Source organism: Megalopta genalis, chromosome 6 (assembly GCF_051020955.1).
Source record: "Megalopta genalis isolate 19385.01 chromosome 6, iyMegGena1_principal, whole genome shotgun sequence".
NCBI lineage: Eukaryota > Metazoa > Arthropoda > Insecta > Hymenoptera > Halictidae > Megalopta > Megalopta genalis.
The window spans coordinates 25556090-25577992 of NC_135018.1; the positions used below are offsets into that span (position 1 = coordinate 25556090).

Genomic DNA, 21903 nt, shown 5'->3' on the forward strand with positions numbered 1-21903 from the left:
AAGGAGAGCATTACAGAAATGGATTATTATGTGTAACGCATGTAAATTCGCTATACATTATGTTGATAAAAAAGTTGGTAACGACAAATCGGAAAATAAAATTAACGCTCTTATAAATGCTGATGGAGCTGAAGCAATTTGCTTTAGTCGCTTTGTCAATAAACATGACAATTTAGTGATGTGCGTACAGTGGACGTCAAGTTGGAAGGTATTTAAAAATTATATTTTACACATGTCTATGTATATCCTACGTTTGAATAATAGTAGCTAGGTTAGAAAATTTCGTCTCTCTCTCTCTCTCTCACTGAATGATTATTGAAAATAAATATTAACTATTAAGATCATCCAAAAAATGGAATTAAATTGAGAAAAATAATCTCCCTGCTTCACTGTTTACTGTCTTTAAATCCTAACGTAGTACGATATTACGTTATGTAATATTAATCACTGTTGCTAAAAAAAAGTGAAGACTCTGCCTGCCCGTTGTCCGTGCACAATCGAATTTGTGATATTACCATTTCAGCCAATAGTAAAATTATATATTCCCAACAACCAATCAGATCGGCGATTCTTCCAAGTGATACTTTCCGACGTTTGTAGATAGGATATGTAGCAACAAATGAGAGAAAATTTACAGGTTGATTCCTCAGGTCAGTACACGACCATAGAATATACATAGACATGTGTAAAATATAATTTTCAAATACTTTCCAACTCGACGTCCATTGTACGCACATCACAAGCACCTATGTTAGTACAAATTGCTTTAGTTCCATCAGCATTTATAAGAGCGTTAATTTTATTTTCCGATTTTTCGTTACCAACTTTTTTATCAACATAATGTATAGCGAATTTACATGCGTTACACGTAATAATCCATTTCTGTAATGCTCTCCTTATTGTATTGTTTCCATCCATCAGTGTTGGTTAAAATTATGTCTTGAGTGTTACTAATTACAGAAATGTAAGCAGAGCGAATACTTTTTTTAATTACACATACATATATTTCTTAAAAGTAGTATAATTCTTATAGTAAATGTGAACTGAATTAGATTATATATACACATATTAAATATTAAATAAATTATCATATATATTAAATACCCTTTAAGACTGCCTATAAAAATTCACAACCTGTTTTGGTAGGATAGATTATATGAAGATCATCATCTGATATAATAGCATCAATTACAGCATCACCATAATTATCGATGAAATGTATACATTCCTTAGAAACAGAATTTTGAAAATGATTGCATGCTGTGTGTGTAACATACTTATTTTTGAAGGATCAATTCATATACGTTGCAATCAATCCTCTTTTTCTCTATATAACAATCTTCTTTTCATTACCACTCCACTTATTGTCAGATGGGACTGTATTTGATATTTTGTTAGTTACTGAAAAAGGAAAAAGTTAAAATTATTTGTGCTCCTTCCGTGAATTGAGGATTTTAGAACAGTTTCAAATATACAATATGTAATTACTATACATACAGATTTTATTATTCTTATTCACTAAATCTGTACACTCTCTCAGAAACATAAGTAATTGGTTACATAGTTTATCTAACTCATCTATTTTCTTTGCCTGCATTAAATATTATAAAATATTATCATAACAATACTATAATGAAAAAAATAAATAATAGGAAAGCAAATATTATGGCTAAAAACCAACCTCAATCTTATCATTTTTAATTGTATTATAATCTTGTGTTACAGCAAGCAAACATAGCAAGCAACTAGGTTTAGTACTATCCCTTTTTTCTTCAATTCTATATTTTGCTGGAATATTTTACCATAATTTCTTAAAGCTTTTAGTGGAGTATAGGCATTTCACATACCTGAAAATATTTTTTGGAATTTCTGTCCTTGAAATGATTATTAATGCATAAGAATTTATATGTATACTAATAGGGATTGAATTGATTCCTTGAATTAATATAACAATAACAGCATCTCCATATGAATCTATAAATTGTGAACATTCATCTTTCATACTTTTTGGTAATTCGTTACATATTTCTTTTATTATACGTTTCACTGCCTCCTACATAATAAATAATAATTATTTACTTTAATGTAAACTTGTATCATCAAAATTGTTTAACTCTCATATGCTCTTCGAATGAAAATTGGTCCATTTATTGTTGTATATACTGTCAAATTTTTTATTTCTCTCTTATTTTATAGTAATTTCATATATCTGCTTGAGTTATACAATTACAAAATATATTTGACTGAAATAAAAGGGATGATGATTGCGTTCACATTTTTTATGGGCATATGAGAGTTAATATCCAATTATTTTGATAATTTTTATCAAAATTCTTCCTCTGTAGTACGATTTGTTAAAGACTTCTGAATGTAATGTAATAGGTATTCACAAATAACACAGTCAATATCCAATTGCATTCCTTCAATTTCTGATTCGCTTAATGGTTTAGATTTCTCTTCCTTTTTAGATTTCACATTTTTGTTTGAATTTTGGAAAATCCGTAGTCTTATTTGTTCCACATTCTGTGGTAACAGAATTTTGAATGTACTTCTTAACATTTTTATTATTCACATAAAGTATTGTTTACCTGTACTGCTTTTCCTGGGGAGCAGGATAAATTCCAGAAATTTCACATACACTATTACTATTAATACGTTTTGTGAGATATTCGTAAATTTCTGGGTAATATTCATCAACAATGGAAGTACACTACAGTACAAAATATATCATTAACATACAATTTCATAAATAAATACGTAGAGATAGTAAATATAAGAATACTTACTTCTTTTGCAAACGATTTTGTTTGTTGACATAATCCATCTAATACTTGGAGTTCTGATTCTGTAGTGTTAGCTACTAAAAGATCTTGTAAATGTTCTACAAGTTATTCACACAATTTGCATGGTAAATCGTCGCTTAGATCAATCATACCAACACTTGAGAGGGGCTTAATTTCAACTTTTGGACCCTACAATTTATTGTATACACTTAAGTTGTTTAGAAGTTTTTGTATCATAACATTATGCGTTTTGATCAAACTTACTCCATCAGAGTCTTCATGTTTATGAAACTGTGCAGTACATTGCCCAGATAAATGACAAATATTTTGGGCATTGAAATTTTCTTGTAAATGAGCATATATGGTATCAAAATAAGTTAAAATGGTTGCAGAACAAGCATCTGAAAAACTACTGAGTTCTGCACAGAAATTAAGAAATTTTTGTAACACTTGTTTGCGAGGCGAATTGTTTAATTTATATTCCATATGTGCTGCAACTGTGAGACATTTGGTGCAGTTATCAGGTTCAACTTCGTCTTTTTCTAGAGAATGAGATCTTATATCGGCGACCTAAATTGCAACAGATACAATATAAATAATACCGAAGCTTATATGTAAAGTGGCTGTTATGTGTTAATGCTTCAACAATAAGATAAAGAATTTCACAAAATATTCAATGATATATAAATAATAATAATTTTGATTTACTTTGCTTGTTGGTAAACTGTATTCTTCTAATAATTTATCGAAATGAGTAGAATTACAAAGATCAGCTATTGAACAGACAACAGATTAATTTGTTATGCCAATGTTTCAATCAATTCAGGGATGTAGTCATCAACAATTTTTATGCACTCTTTCACAATTAGTTTGACATGAATCAGTGAAGCTTCCTTCAAACATAATTTTTAGATCTTCCTGGGTTTGATTGTTTCTAATTGATCATGAACCATTGGAACCATGTTCTTACAGTGTCACAAATATTCTCATTATCTTCTGATACTTCCATTTTATTTGATAAGATTTTAATATAAAATAATCAACTGCACTATGTTCTGCTGTATTTCTATATCTATATTAATATAAAAATGTGATATAATAATAACCATTACATCTCATATACAAAATAATAAATAATGTACATCATTTATTATGAGAATTCTTTATTAAGATTTGTTATCATCTAACATATCATTAAAAACTTATATAATATATTAAATTCATATCTTGATTTTCGCTTTCTTCTTCCATGAAGAATAATGACTTAAGAATATATGGTCGGAACCTGTTAATGCGAGGGGTTGAGATACGCGGTAAGGGTAGACTATATGGATTCATCTATTTTCCTATGTTGTCAGCACGGGCTCGACCGCACACTTGTAGTGCGCTCGGAGCGTGCATTTGGCTTATCGGCGACGGAATGGAGTACGTAGAATCAAAAACGTAAGTAGAATAAGAGTTCTTCATTTTTGTGTGGCAGTGTAGTGCTGCTGACTGTTTCTTAATTAGGAACTACTAACCAAACTCCTTATTGTGATATTGAAGCATGTATATATATTCAAATTTCAAGTGTTGTTCCTCAATGAAGAAACAGGTATCAACACTATACTGCCACACAAACATGACGGTCTCTCATTCCCCTTACCTTTTTGGCATCACTTTACCGTAACTAGGCACTCTCCTTATGGTCCATGGTTTTGGTTATATTCGGGTGGTAACATGGACCTAATAACTCCATGGTGGGAATCAAACGATCTCAAATGGATCCGAGTGATACCGAGTCAAACGGAATACAGCCAAAGTGCACGTAGCCTCACCTTACGGCGGATCCCTTGCCGTAATCCATATATGTCCCCACCCATATATTCTTTGGTTTATGGTATATGAGCATATTGTATAGTGATAGCTAAGTTTCTGCAAGCTTCTCCGGTCGAAGCGCGCTTCGTTAGCGATAATAGGAGTATAAATTGCATTGCTCTGATTGGCTAACGACTCAATGCTAAGAAAGAATCCACTGCGAATTTCATGCGCAGATACAAGCGCTTCCTTGGGGAGGAAAAAAAACCGTGTAGGAGTTGAGGTATTATTGTAGACGCACAGGGTATTTGATTGTTTGATAGTACTCGGCTAAAACGTTAAAATATGAATCTTTAGATAAATATAAGACAGAAATCACTAACAAAAATGCGATTTCAGTATCAATTTAAAGCTATTAACAATTAGAAATCTATCTTATCCGCCAAAAGTAGCCTTCGACAGTTGGACTGCGAGAAGCGTTAACGTATTGGACAAGAGCCAAACACCGTACTAACGGTGACACAATTATTGCTTGATTTAGATTTTTAATCACTTTAAAACAATAACAAAGTAGCAGTTTCTTCATTCCTTGATTTCAGTAACATATTGTCATGAACGTTCATCTTTTAAATATTCTCCCGTCTGTTCACGGATATTTTGTATAGCATTGTACTCGAAAAATAATTTATTGATTACTACATGTCCTTTAATAATTCTTCTAATCGTAATAAATTCGTAAATAGTCATGTTGATACATTTTTATTTCAGTAAATGATGAGCCAGTGAATGCACTTTTGGACTCTGAACAGAGTGCTGATAATCTACGAATTCCTTTCCTATGTCCTGCATGCAAATTGGCGGTAAAATTTGTTCTGAAGGAAATTGGCAGCGACAGATCGAGGGAAAAAATTGAAAATGCGTTGCAAAGAGCTTGCGGACACGTTCCACACAGGGAAAGAGGAAAATGCTCCAATCTTGTCAGCAATCATGCCGATGGTATAATTCAAGCTATAACCAGTGGCGGTAGGAATCCCATTCCGAGACTAGTTTGCGCGGCCGCAGAAGCTTGTGTTGTGCGCGTTGTGGATTTAGTGCCTCAAGGTAATTACAAATTACACTTTTATATGTACACAAAACTTTGCATTTATTACGGGGAAGTGTCAAAATTGTTTAGCTAAGGGATTTGGCAAATATAGAACTATGCTGTTTATATCAGTTTTTTCTATCTTACTCAGATAAAACCATCCTTTTTCATTGCTACTCTGTGTTCAAGTGAGGTAAGTTGGAACTGTGGTAGGGGTGGTAATCATTTGCCAATACATTGGTACTTGTGAATATGATGTCAGATGCTAGTTCCAAAGTGGATGTTCCAAGTTTTCACTTTTGCTGACAGTTTGCAAATCCACCAGTGCCGCATTTTAATTTCCTACTTCATCGTTCATATTGATTGTTTATATGAGTCTCATCTTTGTCTAATACAAAGATTTTTGTCATGGATCAGTGTAGCTTCCTCCAAACACAATTTTTAGATCTTTCTGAGTTTGATTGCTTTCTAATTGATCATAAGCCATTTGAATCATATTCTTACAGCGTCACAAATATCCTTATTATCTTCTGATACTTCCATTTTATTCCATAAGATTTTAATATAAAATAATCAACTGCACTATGTTCTGCTGTATTTCTATATCTATATTAATATAAAAATGTGATATAATAATAATCATTACATCTCATATACAAAAGAATAAATAATGTATATCATTTATTATGAGAATTCTCTATTAAGATTTGTTATCATCTAACATATCATTAAACTTATATAATATATTAGATTCATATCTAGATTTTCGCTTTCTTCTTCCATGAAGAATAATATCTAAGATTTTTTATATGGATACATAGCGTGGACTTAAGAATATATGGTCGGAACCTGTTAATGCGAGGGGTTGAGATTCACGGTAAGGGTAGACTATATGAACTCATCTATTTTCCTATGTTGTCAGCACGGGCTCGACTGTGCATTTGTAGTGCGCTCAGAGCGTACACTTGGCTTATCGGCGACGGAGTGGGGTACGTAGTATCAAAAACGTAAGGAGAATAAGAGTTCTTCATCTTTGTGTGTGGCAGCGTAGGCTGACTGTTTCTTAATTAGGAACTACAGCTGAAATTTGTATTAACAAAAACTCTGTGTACGCCAAACTCCTTATTGTGATACTGAAGCGTCAAAATGACTAGTATAGATCCATTGCAAGTCCTACGAACACACACACACACACACACACACGCGCGCGCGCGCGCGCGCGCGCGCAAACATATATATATATATATATTCAAATTTCAAGTGTTGTTCCTCATGAAGAAACAGGTATCAATACTATGCGCCACACAAACATGACGGTCTCTCATTCCCCTTACCTTTTTGGCATCACTTTACCGTAACTAGGCACTCTCCTTATGGTCCGTGGTTCTTGGTTATATTCGGGTGGTAACATGGACCTAATAACTCCATGGTGGGAATCAAACGATCTCAAATGGATCCGAGTGATACCGAGTCAAACGGAATACAGCCAAAGTGCACGTAGCCTCACCTTACGGCGGATCCCTTGCCGTAATCCATATATGCCCCCACCCATATATTCTTTGGTCTATGGTATATGAGCATATTGTATAGTGATAGCTAAGTTTCTGCAAGCTTCTCCGGTCGAAGCGCGCTTCGTTAGCGATAATAGGAGTATAAATTGCATTGCGCTGATTGGCTAACGACTCAATGCTAAGAAAGAATCCACTGCGAATTTCATGCGCAGATACAAGCGCTTCCTTGGGGAGGAAAAAAAACCGTGTAGGAGTTGAGGTATCATTGTAGACGCACAGGGTATTTGATTGTTTGATAGTACTCGGCTAAAACGTTAAAATATGAATCTTTAGATAAATATAAGACAGAAATCACTAACAAAAATGCGATTTCAGTATCAATTTAAAGCTATTAACAATTAGAAATCTATCTTATCCGCCAAAAGTAGCCTTCGACAGTTGGACTGCGAGAAGCGTTAACGTATTGGACAAGAGCCAAACACCGTACTAACGGTGACACAATTATTGGTGGATTTAGATTTTTAATCACTTTAAAACAATAACAAAGTAGCAGTTTCTTCATTCCTTGATTTCAGTAACATATTGTCATGAACGTTCATCTTTTAAATATTCTCCCGCCTGTTCACGGACATTTAGCACAGCATTGTACTCGAAAAATAATTTATTTATTACTACATGTCCTTTAATAATTATTCTAATCGTAATAAATTCGTAAATAGTCATGTTGATATATTTTTATTTCAGTAAATGATGAGCCAGTGAATGCACTTTTGGACTCTGAACAGAGTGCTGATAATCTACGAATTCCTTTCCTATGTCCTGCATGCAAATTGGCGATAAAATTTGTTCTGAAGGAAATTGGCAGCGACAGATCGAGGGAAAAAATTGAAAATGCGTTGCAAAGAGCTTGCGGACACGTTCCACACAGGGAAAGAGGAAAATGCTCCAATCTTGTCAGCAATCATGCCGATGGTATAATTCAAGCTATAACCAGTGGCGGTAGGAATCCCATTCCGAGACTAGTTTGCGCGGCCGCAGAAGCTTGTGTTGTGCGCGTTGTGGATTTAGTGCCTCAAGGTAATTACAAATTATACTTTTATATGTACACAAAACTTTGCATTTATTACGGGGAAGTGTCAAAATTGTCTAGCTAAGGGATTTGGCAAATATAGAACTATGCTGTTTATATCAGCTTTTTCTATCTTACTCAGATAAAACCATCCTTTTTCATTGCTATTCTGTGTTCAAGTGAGGTAAATTGGAACTGTGGTAGGGGTGGTAATCATTTGCCAATACATTGGTACTTGCGAATAGGATGCCAGATGCTAGTTCCAAAGTGGATGTTCCAAGTTTTCACTTTTGCTGACAGTTTGCAAATCCACCAGTGCAGCATTTTAATTTCCTACTTCATCGTTCATATTGATTGTTTATATGAGTCTCGTCTTTGTCTAATACAAAACAATTTTAATAGGTATCGGACTATTCTTGTGTAATTTATATTATACATTCGACCGTTATTTGTTTTAGTCGATGCGGTTTCCAACTCTGTATAAGATGGACTAGGGACTGATAACATTTGAATACCTATAGCATGCGATGTATACAAACTGGCGACGGATTATGTTTTGCAGAAAGTTGGCAGCGACAGAGGGCGATATATAAAATTAAATATGTGTTCTGTTAAGCATGTGGTTGTCCTCCAAAATTTGTACACAACAAATGTACTGACATTGCCGATAAATATGGCGATTGTATAATTACAGTTCTTACTGTACAGACTCCAGGCTGGTCGCAGGTACATGGAGTCTTAAATGGAGAAATAGTTTCAAGTTTTACTAATGATTGCCATGTTTGTTTATAATGTAACGTTGTTAATATCGGATGTAAAAAGTTTGTATGTTATCTCAGTTTTATTCTAATAAACAGGTTATGGTTAATTGTTTACTGTATTACAAATTTCTATTTAAAGTAAATTAAGTTAAATTAAGTCCATATTTTATAGTTATACTGTTAATTATAATTGTTGGTGAATTGAAAATATATAGGTGCATTCTGTTTTGCTCAAATACATACGTGTAAAATATTTGGTAGTGTACTTTACGACAAAATTTATATCAATTTGGTGCCAAAATTCTGTTGAAAGGAGAGTATGGTTCGCATTTGATATGAATTTTGTTCATATAAGCCCAAAGCCTTAAAATATTCGGAAACAGATGGCTCGGTATTTGGCATCAGACCCTTTGCGTTGCCAAGTCAACGATAAATTTTCGTGAAACCATATAGTGGAACGTATTAGGTTAAAGTAAATACAGTAAGTTGTAAAAGTAAATATAGTATAAGACTGTAGTCGTAGCTCAAAAACCGTTTTCATTACAGCAGATCCGTTGAAAAGGTATATCGAAGCAAGTAGGTTATATTTAAAGCAAATAAACATCTCTCAGAAATATATGTGGAGATTACACTATTCACTTGCAACATTCATACTCTCGCGCAAACGTTTAGGGCAATAATTAGCTGGGCCTGATCCTGCTCAATTTGTCAAAACATATCTTATAAATATATACGTTCGAAACATATCTCAATGTGCATTGAATATTGTTCCCAAATATGCTAAACGTTGTGGTCGAGAATCTTACGAGACTACAGGTACAAGTCGAATACGCGCCGCATGTTTCAGATGGAGCGCTAGGCGAACGCGCGGAAAGAGTGAGACAAGCTACATTAGTGACTCGTTTCGCATGGGTTGTGCTGATATCGTGCTTTCTTGCTCACTCGCCATTTCCTCTCTTTGTCTTTGATTAAGAGGGTAACATTGGACAGCTATGAATCGCCAGCCAATCAGAGGAAAGCAGTTCTACGATCAAAAACCCGGCTGGACCCAGAGTTCAAAATTAGCAGAAAAACCGTTTAACTATTGTTAAGGTCGGAATTCAAAAAAATTGTTTAACATTTTGAAAGGATAATTCTTCGATTGTCGTTGTAATTTATAATTGTATTTTATACAATAAAGTTTCATTACCATGACAACGTTTACACGCCGTCAGGTAGTAAATGCTAACTCTAGAGACAATAAGGTTAATATACTTACGAAAATATACTCATTTCTTATATTGTGATGTCATATGAACTTTAATACTTTTAGCCGCTATCGGAGTTTAACGAATTTACAGTGCGACGATCCCCAAGACATCTTCCAGCAAATTTGGCCGTATGTTAAAATATATTTTAATTTTGTTTCAGTTAAAAAGTAGGTCATACATTTTTGTATATATATTCAAATTTTATAACAGAAAATATAAATGACACATTAAGAACAAGGAAAAAATTAATTATAGGCTGTATTAAGTTTACAAAGAAGGAAAGGATACAGTCATGTATATAAAGCATGAACTTTTAATGTTATTTGTAAATATTTTTATAGGGCAAAAATCAAATAAAACCAGTTATAGAAAAGGAGCCTGAAATCTCTGAATTACAATATATTGTATTTAAGGGACATATTAATTATACCAATGACTTTAATGTTTGTGCTATGATCTGTGATGATATTATGTAAGTATTTACTTCAGTATTATTACACAGAAGCATGCCATAAAAATATAAATATCTATTAATGGTTTTAACATTTTTTGATTTGCTATATTTAGAAAAGAAATAGAAGGATGCGATAGTGACATAGTTCCAATTGGATTTGATTTGGAGTGGAGTTTCAGTTTTAAGACTGGAAGTGGAAAAACTGCTTTAGTACAAATTTGTTTTCATGACACTGTTTGTCATTTACTGCATGTATATTCATTAAAAAAATTACCTGCTGCATTTGTAATTCTTTTGTCTCATCCAAAGGTAAAACTTGTTGGTGTAAATGTTAAGAAGTAAGTAAATTATGATTTTTCATATTATAATATACAATTTATTACTTAATTTATATTATTTTCTAATTAACAGCGATATTTGGAAGCTGGGTAGGGATTTTAAAGAATTTCCTGCTCTAAAGGTTGTAGAAAATAATTGCATGGACAGTGGCACATTTGCGAACAGAGTACTAAACCGTTCGTGTCGCTGGAGTTTAGAAAAATTAACAGCCTACTTGGTTAGCTTTTTAAAAATATTGTTATTACATAATATATTGATAGTAATAACATGATTACACTTGTTCCTTTCTTGCTTTAGCTGAAAAAAAGGATTGATAAAAATAAAAAAATTAGGATGAGCCAATGGCATGTTTATCCCTTAAGTACAGACCAGAAAACATATGCTGCAACTGATGCCTATGTATGTTTTTATTGTTTTTTTTTATTGTTATCAATTTGATTTTATCAAAGATATATAAAAATTTATATTTTCTGAACAGGTCTCGTGGCTTTTACATACTAATATACAGGAAAAAGCCAATGCAAGAAGTAATGAAGAGAATATGAATCATTAAGGTCTTTCGTTTTCATGAGCATGTAAAAATATGTATTCAGATGTATGAAATTATGTGATCAATGAGAAGATTTTACAAGTGAACTATTATGTCTTCTAAAATAGTTAAAGTTCTATGGGCTGGTCGCTTAAGCTATAATGCTGGCTTAAGATTACAAAAAATATTGTCTGATCGTCATCATCAAAAAGGACAAAATGACATTTGTAATACACTGATACTCCTTGAACACAACCCAGTATATACAGTTGGTATTAGAGACAAGACTTACACTGTTCAGGATGAAGAAAAACTAAAGAATTTAGGTGCAGAATTTTATAGAACAAATCGAGGTGGCCTAATAACTTTCCATGGGCCTGGTCAGTTAGTGGCATATCCCATATTAAATTTAAGAGAGTTTAATCAGGGAATAAAATGGTATGTTTGTCAGATAGAAAAAATGATAATTCGTTTGTGTGCAAACTATGGCATTCATGCTTGTACGTCATCAGATACTGGTGTGTGGGTAGAAGATAGAAAAATATGTGCAATTGGCATTCATGGCAGTCGATATATAACAACACATGGATTAGCTTTAAATTGTAATACAAATTTGGATTGGTTTGATCACATTGTGCCTTGTGGTATTGAAGGAAAAGGTGTGACTAGTATTAGTAAAGAATTGAATGCAGTTATTACTACTCAAGATGTATTACCCTTACTTAAAAATGCATTCCAAGATCAGTTTCAGTGTTTACTGATTGAATGTTCTCCGAGAGAATCTTTGGAATTAATAGAAAACGTTACAAAATGCAAAGTATATTCATAAATCACTTTTATCATGTAATGTATTTTCAATTAATTAATCTAATCTTCTGTGTACATTTTTCAAAATAAATAGTTGTAGTGCTTGTAATATGTTAGTAATTTGTAAAATTTGATCATTTCCAACCTTGTCTTTTCCCCTATCCTACTAGATAAATGGTAATTATGAAAATGATTCGTTTGAAGATAGAACATGCTTCTATTAAATTTTTTAGACATTACGATTTGAAAATAATTGTGATGGTAAGAAGGAAATGGAAGGAAATAAGGATAAAATGAATGAATCCACATATGAGCGTCCAAGCTGCGAAAAGGTGACAGTGATATGTAGAGTAGTGATATCAACTGATATGCAGCTAGCGTTAGTGATGATTATGAATCTAAGAACATATGGATATGGACGGAGCGCGAGTATGTATACAAAGGGGAATGAGATTCACCGTAAGAGGGGACTACATACACTTTAGCAGGACTCGGAATTACTCGGAACGCACGAAAATAGCCGAAGTGCATGTAGTCTCCCCTTACTGCGGATCTAAATCCCCTCTCAACTAACTCTTTGTTCATATATTTTAGTGTATTATGTACAGCGTACTGATATATACATATATAAAAAAAAAATTTTTCACTTAGTTTCGTGAATACTGAATCTGTACATATTACATATGTACATATGTATGTACAATTGAACTAGTCCTAGGTCCTAGCCTAGCACCCCATTTTCGTGTGGCATAAAACATAAAGAATAAAAATACATTCCGACTAGTAGGTACTAGGTCTATGTACCTCGTCCGTGATCTCTGATTTCAATTAATATTTTATTTATTTCTGATGTGGCATTGCACCATACGTTTTTACACTTGATTAATAATTATGAGTTTGGGAAAGCAATTGCCAAATCTCGATAAAATTTTTCGAGATGAAGATGAACCGGATTTTTTACCCTCAGGAGGGTATGTTGTTTTAATAATTTTCTTACAATAATTAGTGGAAATCTTTCAAAACAACTTTAATAATTTAGGAGGGTATTTTATGATCGATATATCTTTATGTCGCTGTTAATATGTATGGAGGATTAATTAGGATGATATGATGATTATAGTGTCAGATCCTGTTTTAATTATCATTTTATTTCTCAACAATATTAATTTAAAAAGCGCCTTTTCAGGTCCAATTTAGCTGCTATTTTTGGGTTGCAAGTCAAGCCATCGGACAATTGTTCTTTATCAAAACAACAAACCGTCACAAAACCGAGCAGTTCACGTAATCTACAGCAAACTGTACCAAATAAAACAGAAGTCATAATTGCAAAACAAGTGCATGCATTTAAATTGTAAGATGCAGTACATAAATTCTCTGCTATTTTAGCCTTTTTTATTAATACACAAAATAAATTGTATTATTTGTAGACAAAATGGAGCCTATGTACCAATTGGCAAGCTCGGCATGGCTCTCATAGGAAACACGACAACGAGAATATATCAGATTATTTTATATAAAACTAAGCAATATCACGTGTCTACTGTTACAGTAACACATGATTTTTTATATTTAGTACAGCCAAATAATTATTCAAGTTACTACGATTGCAATAAAGAGAATTGGTCAATTTTATTTGAAAATAATGATACTTGCTTACAATTTGCTAGAGAAGTTGGATTAGCTCGATACTTTTCTAAAGATGGGAAAATAGAGAATGTACTTTGTCAGGATTTGACTCCTACAAACAAAGATGTGATGGCAAACGAAGGAGATGAACTGACTATAAAATATTTTATTGCTCCAGAAATAGTACAGCCTTTTAAATGCAATTTTACAGCATTACAAACAATGACTGTAACAATATCTACAGACGACAATTGGGAAAAGACACTTACAGGAAGTAGCAGAGGATTGAAGAAAATTTTATTTTTGCCGCCTAGTAAACAGGTTTTGTTTTTAAACACTTTACATCAGCGGTCTTCAAACTATGTTCTGTAAAACACAGTTACAATTTGAAAGAATTTACAAAGAGAAAACTGGAGGAATCATAAATTAAAAATTAATAATCTTAAAAGTTCCACAAGTCGACAAAGTTTGAAAGCCATTGCTTTTACATAATCTGTACATTGATTGATGAATATATATATATATATATATACAAATCTTAATATTTCATAGATCAGTTTGGGTCCTGGATTTCCCAAGGAGATAGATGTTGTATTAGAAATAGAAATAATAGATATTCAACCTAGGGAAGAAGTTACTCAATCACACAAAGTTACATATGATAAAGCATCTATTATATCTAGAATGGCAAAAATGGGTCAATCTATGCTACCAAAAATACCTGTCTCCACTACTACAGACTCTGAAGACACTGAGGTACTGGAAATCTCTGTTTAAATATTTAACAATACTCCTAATTTTTAATAAATTATATGTACTTCATGTATATATATAGGATGATATACCACCCAAATCACCACGTCATAAGACAGTAAATATGTTTTCCTTTCAATTAAATATTTCTCTGAATTAATTTATTCCATTGCATAATTGTATTGTTTTAGATGGACTCCTCGGACGATGGACATCATAAGAAACATTTGTTAAGAGAATCTTCAGAAGAAACATCAAGGAATGTGCATAGAGTATTGAAATCGAAAGGTGATGCATCTGTAACAAATGCTGCTTGTAAACCTTTTGTTTCTGCACCCACCTTCACTCATTGGTCTCCTAAACAGATTCAGGTATACAGGGTATTGCATAAATCGTGATACAACCGGAAAGGGTAAAGTGATTTTCTTTCCGATTGTATCATGGTTTCCGGAACACTCTGTATCATTCTTTCTTTATTGAAAAGCACTCGTACAAACAAGTTACTCTTCATGTATTGATATACATATGTATGTATGCATATATATTGTAGCCAAACAACGTTGTTACTTTGGATGGTCAAGTGTATTCATTACAGCGACCAAGTGTAACTCCAGCAATACCATCAGTGATAGATCCAGGACTGAATATGTTGTTATCAGAATCTAGGATGACAAACACAGAACTCCGAATGGGAATGTCCAAAATATCAGACAATGTACAGAAGTTGCTTGACAAGGTAGTTATAATTTGGAAATGATAATACATTATTTATAAAAACGTCATTATATATCGTATACAGTTTCATGTTCTTGAACTTCAAAATGCTACGTCTCCTGTAAAAGATCAAACAGCTCTGGACGCCGTTCTGAAGATGTTTTTGACCATGAATTCGTCGCAGACTGGGGAAAACTGTAATCCATTACAAAAAAGTACTGATGTTGCAATTTCCACGGATTCCTCAGATTTAAATGATCTGAAAAGTACTGTTAGCATATTGAAAGGGAAATTAGAGCAGTCAAAAGGTATGTAGTTTTAGGATCAGCTTTTAGCACAGTATTTTTTATGGAACAGTATGATAATTGTTTGATTAATGTATAGGAGAACTAATGACAAAAACAGAATTCTTAAACAATTTGGAAAGTCAGAAAGATTCTTTAATACAAACTAATGAAAGTTTAAGTGAAAAAGTTCAAGAGCTGGAAGGTTCATTAAACGAGACAAACCAGCACCTAGAGAAAACAAGGAAAGATTTAAAGGAAATGAAGGAATTGAATAGCAAATATATGGAAGAAAAACTCTTGTTAGAAAATAAAATATCCAAACTTGTTGAACAGTGCAATTCATTGACATTTGCAAGTTCTACAGAAATAAATGATGTGAGATGTTATTTTCTAATTTATTTCATAGAATGAACTATGCAAATTAGAATGTTCATAACGATTCTAATTTAACAATTCTTATTCTACCTACTAACAATGGTTCTTTCAGAATAATAAGAACAGAGAAATTAAAAATATAATGAATAGGATTTATCATACCCTCATGAATAAATTTATGGATGAATCATATCCGACCTCTTATATAAAATCAACAATCGCTAGTACAATAAAGGTAAATTATATAGAAAATAGTCCAGTAGTAGTATTTTCACAATTTTTCATGAATAATATGATTGTAGAATGCAACATTACAAGTTTTGTATAATACTGATAAAGAAAGCAATAAAAAAGCTGAATCAATTGTTACTAATGTAACAGAACCAGAGTCTTCAAAAGTTACGGAAACTACTACTCCTGTCTCATCAAGTGTCTTACCAACACAACCACCAAAGCAGACTTATGTTTCAGAGAATACCAATGTACTATTTGTTTTTTTATAGTCAATTTGATCTATTTAATTTTCAGACACATTTCCATGCTTTTTTTATTTACAGATATCACCTATATTATTACAGGATGAACCACCACCCATTCCTCCCATGGACACTGAAGATGAAAGCGATTGGTTTCATTGATATCTCTATTTTGCATCTTATACAGAATAACCCAACCAACTTGAGTATCTTAAATATTTCTAACATTATTGATAATAGAAAAAAATATATTAGAAGAAAACATTATTAGGCTCAAAGAGATATCAATTGTAGTAAGAAAAATTGTTATAAAGATCACAATATTATAGGTTGTTGGATTTGTCTTGATTTATTAATCAATTTGGCTATTACATGATGGGAATAAAACTATTTTATAGTCCCATTAAACATGAAGTCAATGATCTTGTAGATTTTCAGAAATGTGATCTTAAGAAAAATTTTTTATTTGTTCCCTCAAACTTAATTATGTCTTTACCTTATACTTTTTTTTGTTAATGATAACAACTGAAATATTTAAGCTGCTCGAGTTAATTTATTTCCATACTACAATAAGAGCAAAGAACCTTCTTAAAGAAACATATATCTTTGTAATATAAACAAATAATTTTTTCATGCCTAATTATTTTTTAGCTTGTTCTAAAATTATGTGAATATTCACGTGTAAAGAGTTTTGTAGGAACATAAGATTTCGTATCAATAAATATTATTTTAGTTACGATTTCAACTTATATATTTTCGTCTGTTTCACCGCGAAAATGGATAGGTTATTTAGGTTTTGAATCTATACATATAAGTAATACGTTGGATGATTTCTTGAAACGATTTCTTTACAAATATAAAAACGTTTGAATGCGGTGAAAATTACAACAGTTGCGCCGTCGTTCAATCGCTTGTCCTGTTTTAGAAATGGCGTAAAATCATAGTGCACGTTCCCATAACAAACGAACAGAATAAAAACAACAAAGAAATTAAGGAATACCGCGGGAAATATGACAAGACGTAAGTTACCCTACGAAGACTGGAAATTAATAGGAAACAGAAAGTCCCGTCCGACTTTGTCCGGTTCTCGAGTAATTCTGTTTGGCTGTGTTCACGGTTCCTTCGCTTTGGCTTCTGCCACGCCAATCAAATCAAAATCTAACCTCTAAACATCGACAAAAAAAAACAATGCTTTTTCCTCAATTGCATCCGTTTTAGACAACTTGATTATTGTCATGATTCCCACTTGCAATTAATGCGAAAAATTATAATTACAATATTACTTTGTTCATTCCGGTTGCATTTCACCCTTTTTCCCATATATAGCATCACGATTTATGTATAAACACTGTTTATTAGACCTCAACATATCTTATATTTGAATACTATATAAGATTCTTGGTCTATGTACACAAAACATCGATAAACAAATATAATGTTTTTCTCTCAACTCTGTCGCTTTTATACTACTTGATTAATTTTAAGAACTGCATTTGTAAACAGTGTGAAAAGTCATAATGACAATACATTTATTATTTCACTCAGCCCCCCCTCGCCCCTTTCCATGTACGGTACTATCATTTGAAAACATTGTTTATTTGACCTTAACACTTGCTTAATATTTGAAATCTACATGGAATATTTAATACATACTTGCCAGAATTAATAAATAATGTCTATGTTTGTTGATGAAATAGATTGCTAGCCGTTATTTTTATAATGGATGTAAGTATAGTGGAAGATGAAGATGTATCCTTTCACTTGGGAGAAATGTTTGATAGTTACGAGGAGCTAGAGCATAAGCTGGAGAAATTTTCGAAGCGTAGTCTAGTCCATTATTGGAGGAGAGATAGCAGAACAGTTAGTGGAGCTCATATGAAAACTGCTCGTCCGATCAGCGAGCGTTTAAAATACTATTCTGTAAAATATGCTTGTATCTATGGTGGACAAAAGTTTTTACCACGAGGAGCTGGTAGGAGACAGTCTCAGTTAGTTGATGAAATTGAAAACTAAATACTTTGAACTACATGTATTTCACTGTATCTTGGAACATACACTTATATTATGCACTTTATTCATATGTAGATCAATAAGAACAAATTGTCCAGCACATATTATGTTAAGGGCATCAAAAGATGGTACAAAACTAGAGGTGACTAGCGTTAACAATGAGCATAATCATGAAATCTCTGAGGTAATTAATAATTAAATTACTCTAGACTTTCTATATATGGCAATCAATTCAACTTGACTTTCCTTCTTATCATCAGGAATTATTTAAGAACCTTCCGCAAGAGAGAAAACTGTGTGGTGAGATTAAACAAGAAGTACAAGATTTGATGCAATTGCACATAGACCGTAAAAGATTGAAAGAATACGTGAAATTACGGACAAACAAGATACTTAGATCTAAAGATTTATTCAATATAGCAGCAGCTAATAAACAAAAACGGAATATAACTCCGGAAAGAGCGTATCAATTATTTAAAAAAATTCACGATATTGAGAAAATGCAGGGTAGAGACAATAATAGGAAAACTTACTCAGAATCTGAGGATGAAATCGCGCAGACAATAAAGAAGATGAAAAAAGAGCAAGAATCACCTTGGGGTCAAGATGTAAGAGGTTTCATTTTAATCTATATACAACAATATATTTCTTAACATATATACAGTCAGTTATTTTATAATTTTTGAAAATCTGTAACTCATAGCTAAGGATTTGTTAATCAATTTTTTAATAGTCATATAATTTCAACCATAAAACGAGTCACACTCAAAAAGGTAAATAAAATATTAAAAATCATTTCTGTGTCTATAGAGGCTGCCGACTGAATTAGAAGTGAGTGAAGGGAACGATGGTGAGGATTCCTACAGTGGTCAATTAACGCAAGAAGAAGTAGTAGACGAAATAGACACCACGGATGGCGAATTATTAAGAACAAATGACGACGGAGATATTATTGCAGCGAACGGTGAAATTGTCGGGGAATTGGTAATGCAGGATGGAGATCCATCTGTGATAGTCGAATCCATTGTGAACGCTGACGGTTCAGTTTTCGTTGACGAGAGGGAGTTCAATACTTATTGCAACAATCATTTATCACATACAGTGGATGAAAGTCAATCGTCCAATCCTAGAGGTACTTTCAATTTCTTTTAGTGTAATCAGTCTCTCTAGTTGTAATTTTTTAATAGAATTAATTGAAATTTCTTTATCCACGACGCATTGTTTAGGCCAGCCTAATCCAAAGTCTTTTGCATTATAATTATAATCTTTTTTCCTAAAATATATAAATGTCTAATATCAATGATTTTGCATTATAATAGTACATTGTATGTGAACTAAGAATTAGATTTTTTCAAAACTTTTTTCCAAGCAGTAGAGTGTTAGAGAAAGAGAGAGAGAGAGGGAGAGAGAGGGGGACGAGGGGAAGAGAGAGGGAGAAAGGGAGAGAGAGAGAGAGAGAGGTAACTGCTTATTTTAGTTTTAGGCATAGAAACAATCACGCCAACCAACGACATAGAAAAGATGAAAGCAACGTCATTGTCCCCTAAGCAACAGAACAGATCCTTAAGCCCTCAGTCGAAGCAATCGGTTAAATCGCCTAACGCTTTCCACGACCCTGCGGATTCCAGGATTTGGATCATGAAAGAAGCTACCAACGCTGAAACAGAACTGGATAGTGGGCCAGAAAGCGGGGAAAACTGTTCCAATTCGGTAATAACAGGAAAAGCGGATACTGAAGCACCGGAAGTGATACTATCTGACGAGGCCAGTCATCAGCTTCTCCAGGAACAGTTGGCAGTTTTACGAGCAGAAAAGGGAAAGCTGTATCACGAGACTGAGGTGTTGAAACTTAAAAAAGACAAGTTGAAGCTGCAGATGAATTGCTACTCGAATGAGATACGAAAGCAGGAAATGGAGAAGGAGAAGCTGCGATTGGAGATCAAGTTGCTTCAATCGAAAGTAATGGAGGACTCCAACGACGTGTCTCATTACATCTTTGTGCCTTGAACGATACCGAAGGATTGAATGGAAGATACGTCGCGGATGACACCACGTTGTTTTTTTAAAATATTGTGTTCTTCTTGAGTGTCAAACTATGCGTCGAACAATAATTGAGTCTTGTTAATACGCGTAGCGATCAACCACAGCCACCCAATTTAATGACTCTTTTATCATCGGTATCAAGCTATCATTGGAAGGCTGCAGTAAATTAGCTAAGTATTTAATTGATACTGTCCTCATTGAAAGAGCAACACTTGCGACGCAACAGACATAGAAACATAAATCATCGGATTTGTGCAGAAAAAAAATGAAGAGGCTACTTATGTGATTCGCTATAACGATACATTTCCAATTTTGTAAACGTTTTCTAAATTTACTTTTAATTAGAACAGAATACTATTGTCAATGTTTAACTCTATATCGAAATTATTGTACAAAGTATTCCGTGAGCGCAGAGGATAAAAATAAGATCCGTGTATATCCAGTATAATAAATTATTTTGCGAATAAAATGATTTTTTATTATATCCAAAATCCTATGTCATATTCAAATTAGATTAAAAATTTCACACACAACGTAATACCTTATTGTCTTACTCAATTACTCACTTCCTCCTCAAGTTTTTTAATATCGTCAACTAATTCTTTAATATCCTTCCCCCTGAAAAAAGAAAACAGTATAAATATATATTTACCGCTTATAAAGCTGAAGTTCTGCTCAATTGTTTAATAATTTTTTTTTTAGACAAATGTTTGAAGTTACTTTCACTGGATCAGGTCAATTGCGCACAATTAAACAGAGTCAACTTTAAACTAATCATTAGGATGATGATGATATGTTTGAACTGAGAACTAGATCATATCGACTGATCTTTCATTATGTAAATAATTCAATTATTCGTTTGTAAAGTTATGAGCTCGTCGTCCAATCCTTCAACTACTATGAAATGTATGAAATACATACATGTTATTGAGAGTATTCTTTATTGTTCTTTCTTGATCGCCTTTGAAAACAATTTCCTTTCTCTTCTCGTTGCTGTCGCTGGTCTCTATGTGCTGGGACTGTTGTTCCGATTTCTTCCGCAGTTCTAGCAACTTGATCTTCATCTTTTCTACCTCAATCTCCATGTCCCTCAGTTCCACAGCTTCCGCTCTCTCGATCGGAGTGATAGAAGGTTCCTTGTAATTCACTAATCGCAACACTTCTTTTGCTCTAAATAACAACCATTGGGTTAACAATTGCCAAGCACTTGTCGACCAATATAAGCTTCTCCTTCT

At 33.0% G+C, this 21903-nt stretch overlaps 5 protein-coding genes, 1 long non-coding RNA gene and 1 pseudogene across 10 annotated transcripts in view; 4 read left to right on the plus strand and 3 right to left on the minus strand.

Moving 5' to 3' along the window:
- Positions 1-965: 965 nt before the first annotated feature.
- Positions 966-3792, minus strand: LOC143259676 (uncharacterized; annotated as a pseudogene). The gene is made up of 7 exons (XR_013033678.1): positions 3754-3792; positions 3492-3676; positions 3048-3353; positions 2787-2972; positions 2589-2710; positions 1848-2053; positions 966-1401 (listed from the first exon to the last, which is right to left on the minus strand). The product of XR_013033678.1 is annotated as an uncharacterized LOC143259676 (transcript).
- A 1906-nt stretch (positions 3793-5698) lies between these two features.
- Positions 5699-7744, minus strand: LOC117222285 (uncharacterized). Its single transcript, XR_004490654.2, has 2 exons — positions 6999-7744; positions 5699-6744 (listed from the first exon to the last, which is right to left on the minus strand). It is a non-coding gene; the product is annotated as an uncharacterized LOC117222285 (long non-coding RNA).
- Positions 7745-8724: 980 nt separating this feature from the next.
- Positions 8725-11684, plus strand: WRNexo (WRN RecQ like helicase). 2 transcript variants are annotated; one of them, XM_033473917.2, is made up of 7 exons: positions 8725-10249; positions 10318-10383; positions 10597-10727; positions 10823-11047; positions 11121-11265; positions 11346-11447; positions 11527-11684. In XM_033473917.2, exons 1-7 carry the CDS (start codon positions 10196-10198, stop codon positions 11599-11601), a joined length of 798 nt encoding a protein of 265 aa, XP_033329808.1. In that variant the 5' UTR covers positions 8725-10195; the 3' UTR covers positions 11602-11684. The 2 variants fall into 2 exon arrangements, with proteins under 2 accessions (XP_033329808.1, XP_033329809.1); XM_033473918.2 differs by having other exon boundaries at positions 8725-10219.
- Positions 11685-11689: 5 nt separating this feature from the next.
- On the plus strand, positions 11690-12493 carry Lipt2 (Lipoyl(octanoyl) transferase 2). Its single transcript, XM_033473920.2, has one exon. The coding sequence runs from the start codon at positions 11690-11692 to the stop codon at positions 12404-12406; it is 717 nt and encodes a 238-aa protein (XP_033329811.2). The 3' UTR covers positions 12407-12493.
- A 419-nt stretch (positions 12494-12912) lies between these two features.
- On the plus strand, positions 12913-17351 carry LOC117222228 (FK506-binding protein 15). 2 transcript variants are annotated; one of them, XM_033473831.2, is made up of 12 exons: positions 12913-13355; positions 13571-13735; positions 13812-14331; positions 14563-14766; positions 14846-14881; positions 14955-15134; positions 15314-15499; positions 15563-15785; positions 15862-16139; positions 16252-16374; positions 16442-16621; positions 16697-17351. In XM_033473831.2, exons 1-12 carry the CDS (start codon positions 13276-13278, stop codon positions 16775-16777), a joined length of 2256 nt encoding a protein of 751 aa, XP_033329722.2. In that variant the 5' UTR covers positions 12913-13275; the 3' UTR covers positions 16778-17351. The 2 variants fall into 2 exon arrangements, with proteins under 2 accessions (XP_033329722.2, XP_033329724.2); XM_033473833.2 differs by lacking the exon at positions 14846-14881.
- A 69-nt stretch (positions 17352-17420) lies between these two features.
- LOC117222230 (uncharacterized) lies at positions 17421-21137 on the plus strand. 2 transcript variants are annotated; one of them, XM_033473836.2, is made up of 6 exons: positions 17421-17635; positions 18313-18603; positions 18701-18809; positions 18886-19233; positions 19436-19757; positions 20103-21137. In XM_033473836.2, the coding sequence occupies exons 2-6, from the start codon at positions 18335-18337 to the stop codon at positions 20630-20632; spliced, it is 1578 nt and encodes a 525-aa protein (XP_033329727.1). In that variant the 5' UTR covers positions 17421-17635; positions 18313-18334; the 3' UTR covers positions 20633-21137. The 2 variants fall into 2 exon arrangements, with proteins under 2 accessions (XP_033329727.1, XP_076379413.1); XM_076523298.1 differs by lacking the exon at positions 17421-17635 and having other exon boundaries at positions 18450-18587.
- mbo (nuclear pore complex protein Nup88) overlaps positions 21121-21903 on the minus strand; it is a 101683-nt gene continuing 100900 nt past the window's right edge. Inside the window, exons 12-13 of the mRNA XM_033473834.2 lie at positions 21590-21838; positions 21121-21286 (exon numbers count right to left, since the gene is read on the minus strand). Coding sequence (XP_033329725.1) covers positions 21223-21286; positions 21590-21838 — 313 coding nt within the window. The 3' untranslated portion in view covers positions 21121-21222. The remainder of the gene's footprint in view (positions 21287-21589; positions 21839-21903) is intronic.

Coding starts and splice junctions, on each gene's coding strand:
- LOC117222230 (XM_033473836.2), top strand. CDS start 18,335: ATGGATGTAAGTATAGTGGAAGATGAAGATGTATCCTTTCACTTGGGA. Junction 18,810..18,885: donor ATAATCATGAAATCTCTGAG/GTAATTAATAAT, acceptor TCTTATCATCAG/GAATTATTTAAGAACCTTCC. Junction 19,758..20,102: donor TCAATCGTCCAATCCTAGAG/GTACTTTCAATT, acceptor TGCTTATTTTAG/TTTTAGGCATAGAAACAATC.
- LOC117222228 (XM_033473831.2), top strand. CDS start 13,276: ATGAGTTTGGGAAAGCAATTGCCAAATCTCGATAAAATTTTTCGAGAT. Junction 14,882..14,954: donor AATCACCACGTCATAAGACA/GTAAATATGTTT, acceptor GTATTGTTTTAG/ATGGACTCCTCGGACGATGG. Junction 15,500..15,562: donor TACAGAAGTTGCTTGACAAG/GTAGTTATAATT, acceptor TATCGTATACAG/TTTCATGTTCTTGAACTTCA.
- WRNexo (XM_033473917.2), top strand. CDS start 10,196: ATGACAACGTTTACACGCCGTCAGGTAGTAAATGCTAACTCTAGAGAC. Junction 10,384..10,596: donor ATCTTCCAGCAAATTTGGCC/GTATGTTAAAAT, acceptor ATATTTTTATAG/GGCAAAAATCAAATAAAACC. Junction 11,048..11,120: donor GTTGGTGTAAATGTTAAGAA/GTAAGTAAATTA, acceptor TCTAATTAACAG/CGATATTTGGAAGCTGGGTA.
- Lipt2 (XM_033473920.2), top strand. CDS start 11,690: ATGTCTTCTAAAATAGTTAAAGTTCTATGGGCTGGTCGCTTAAGCTAT.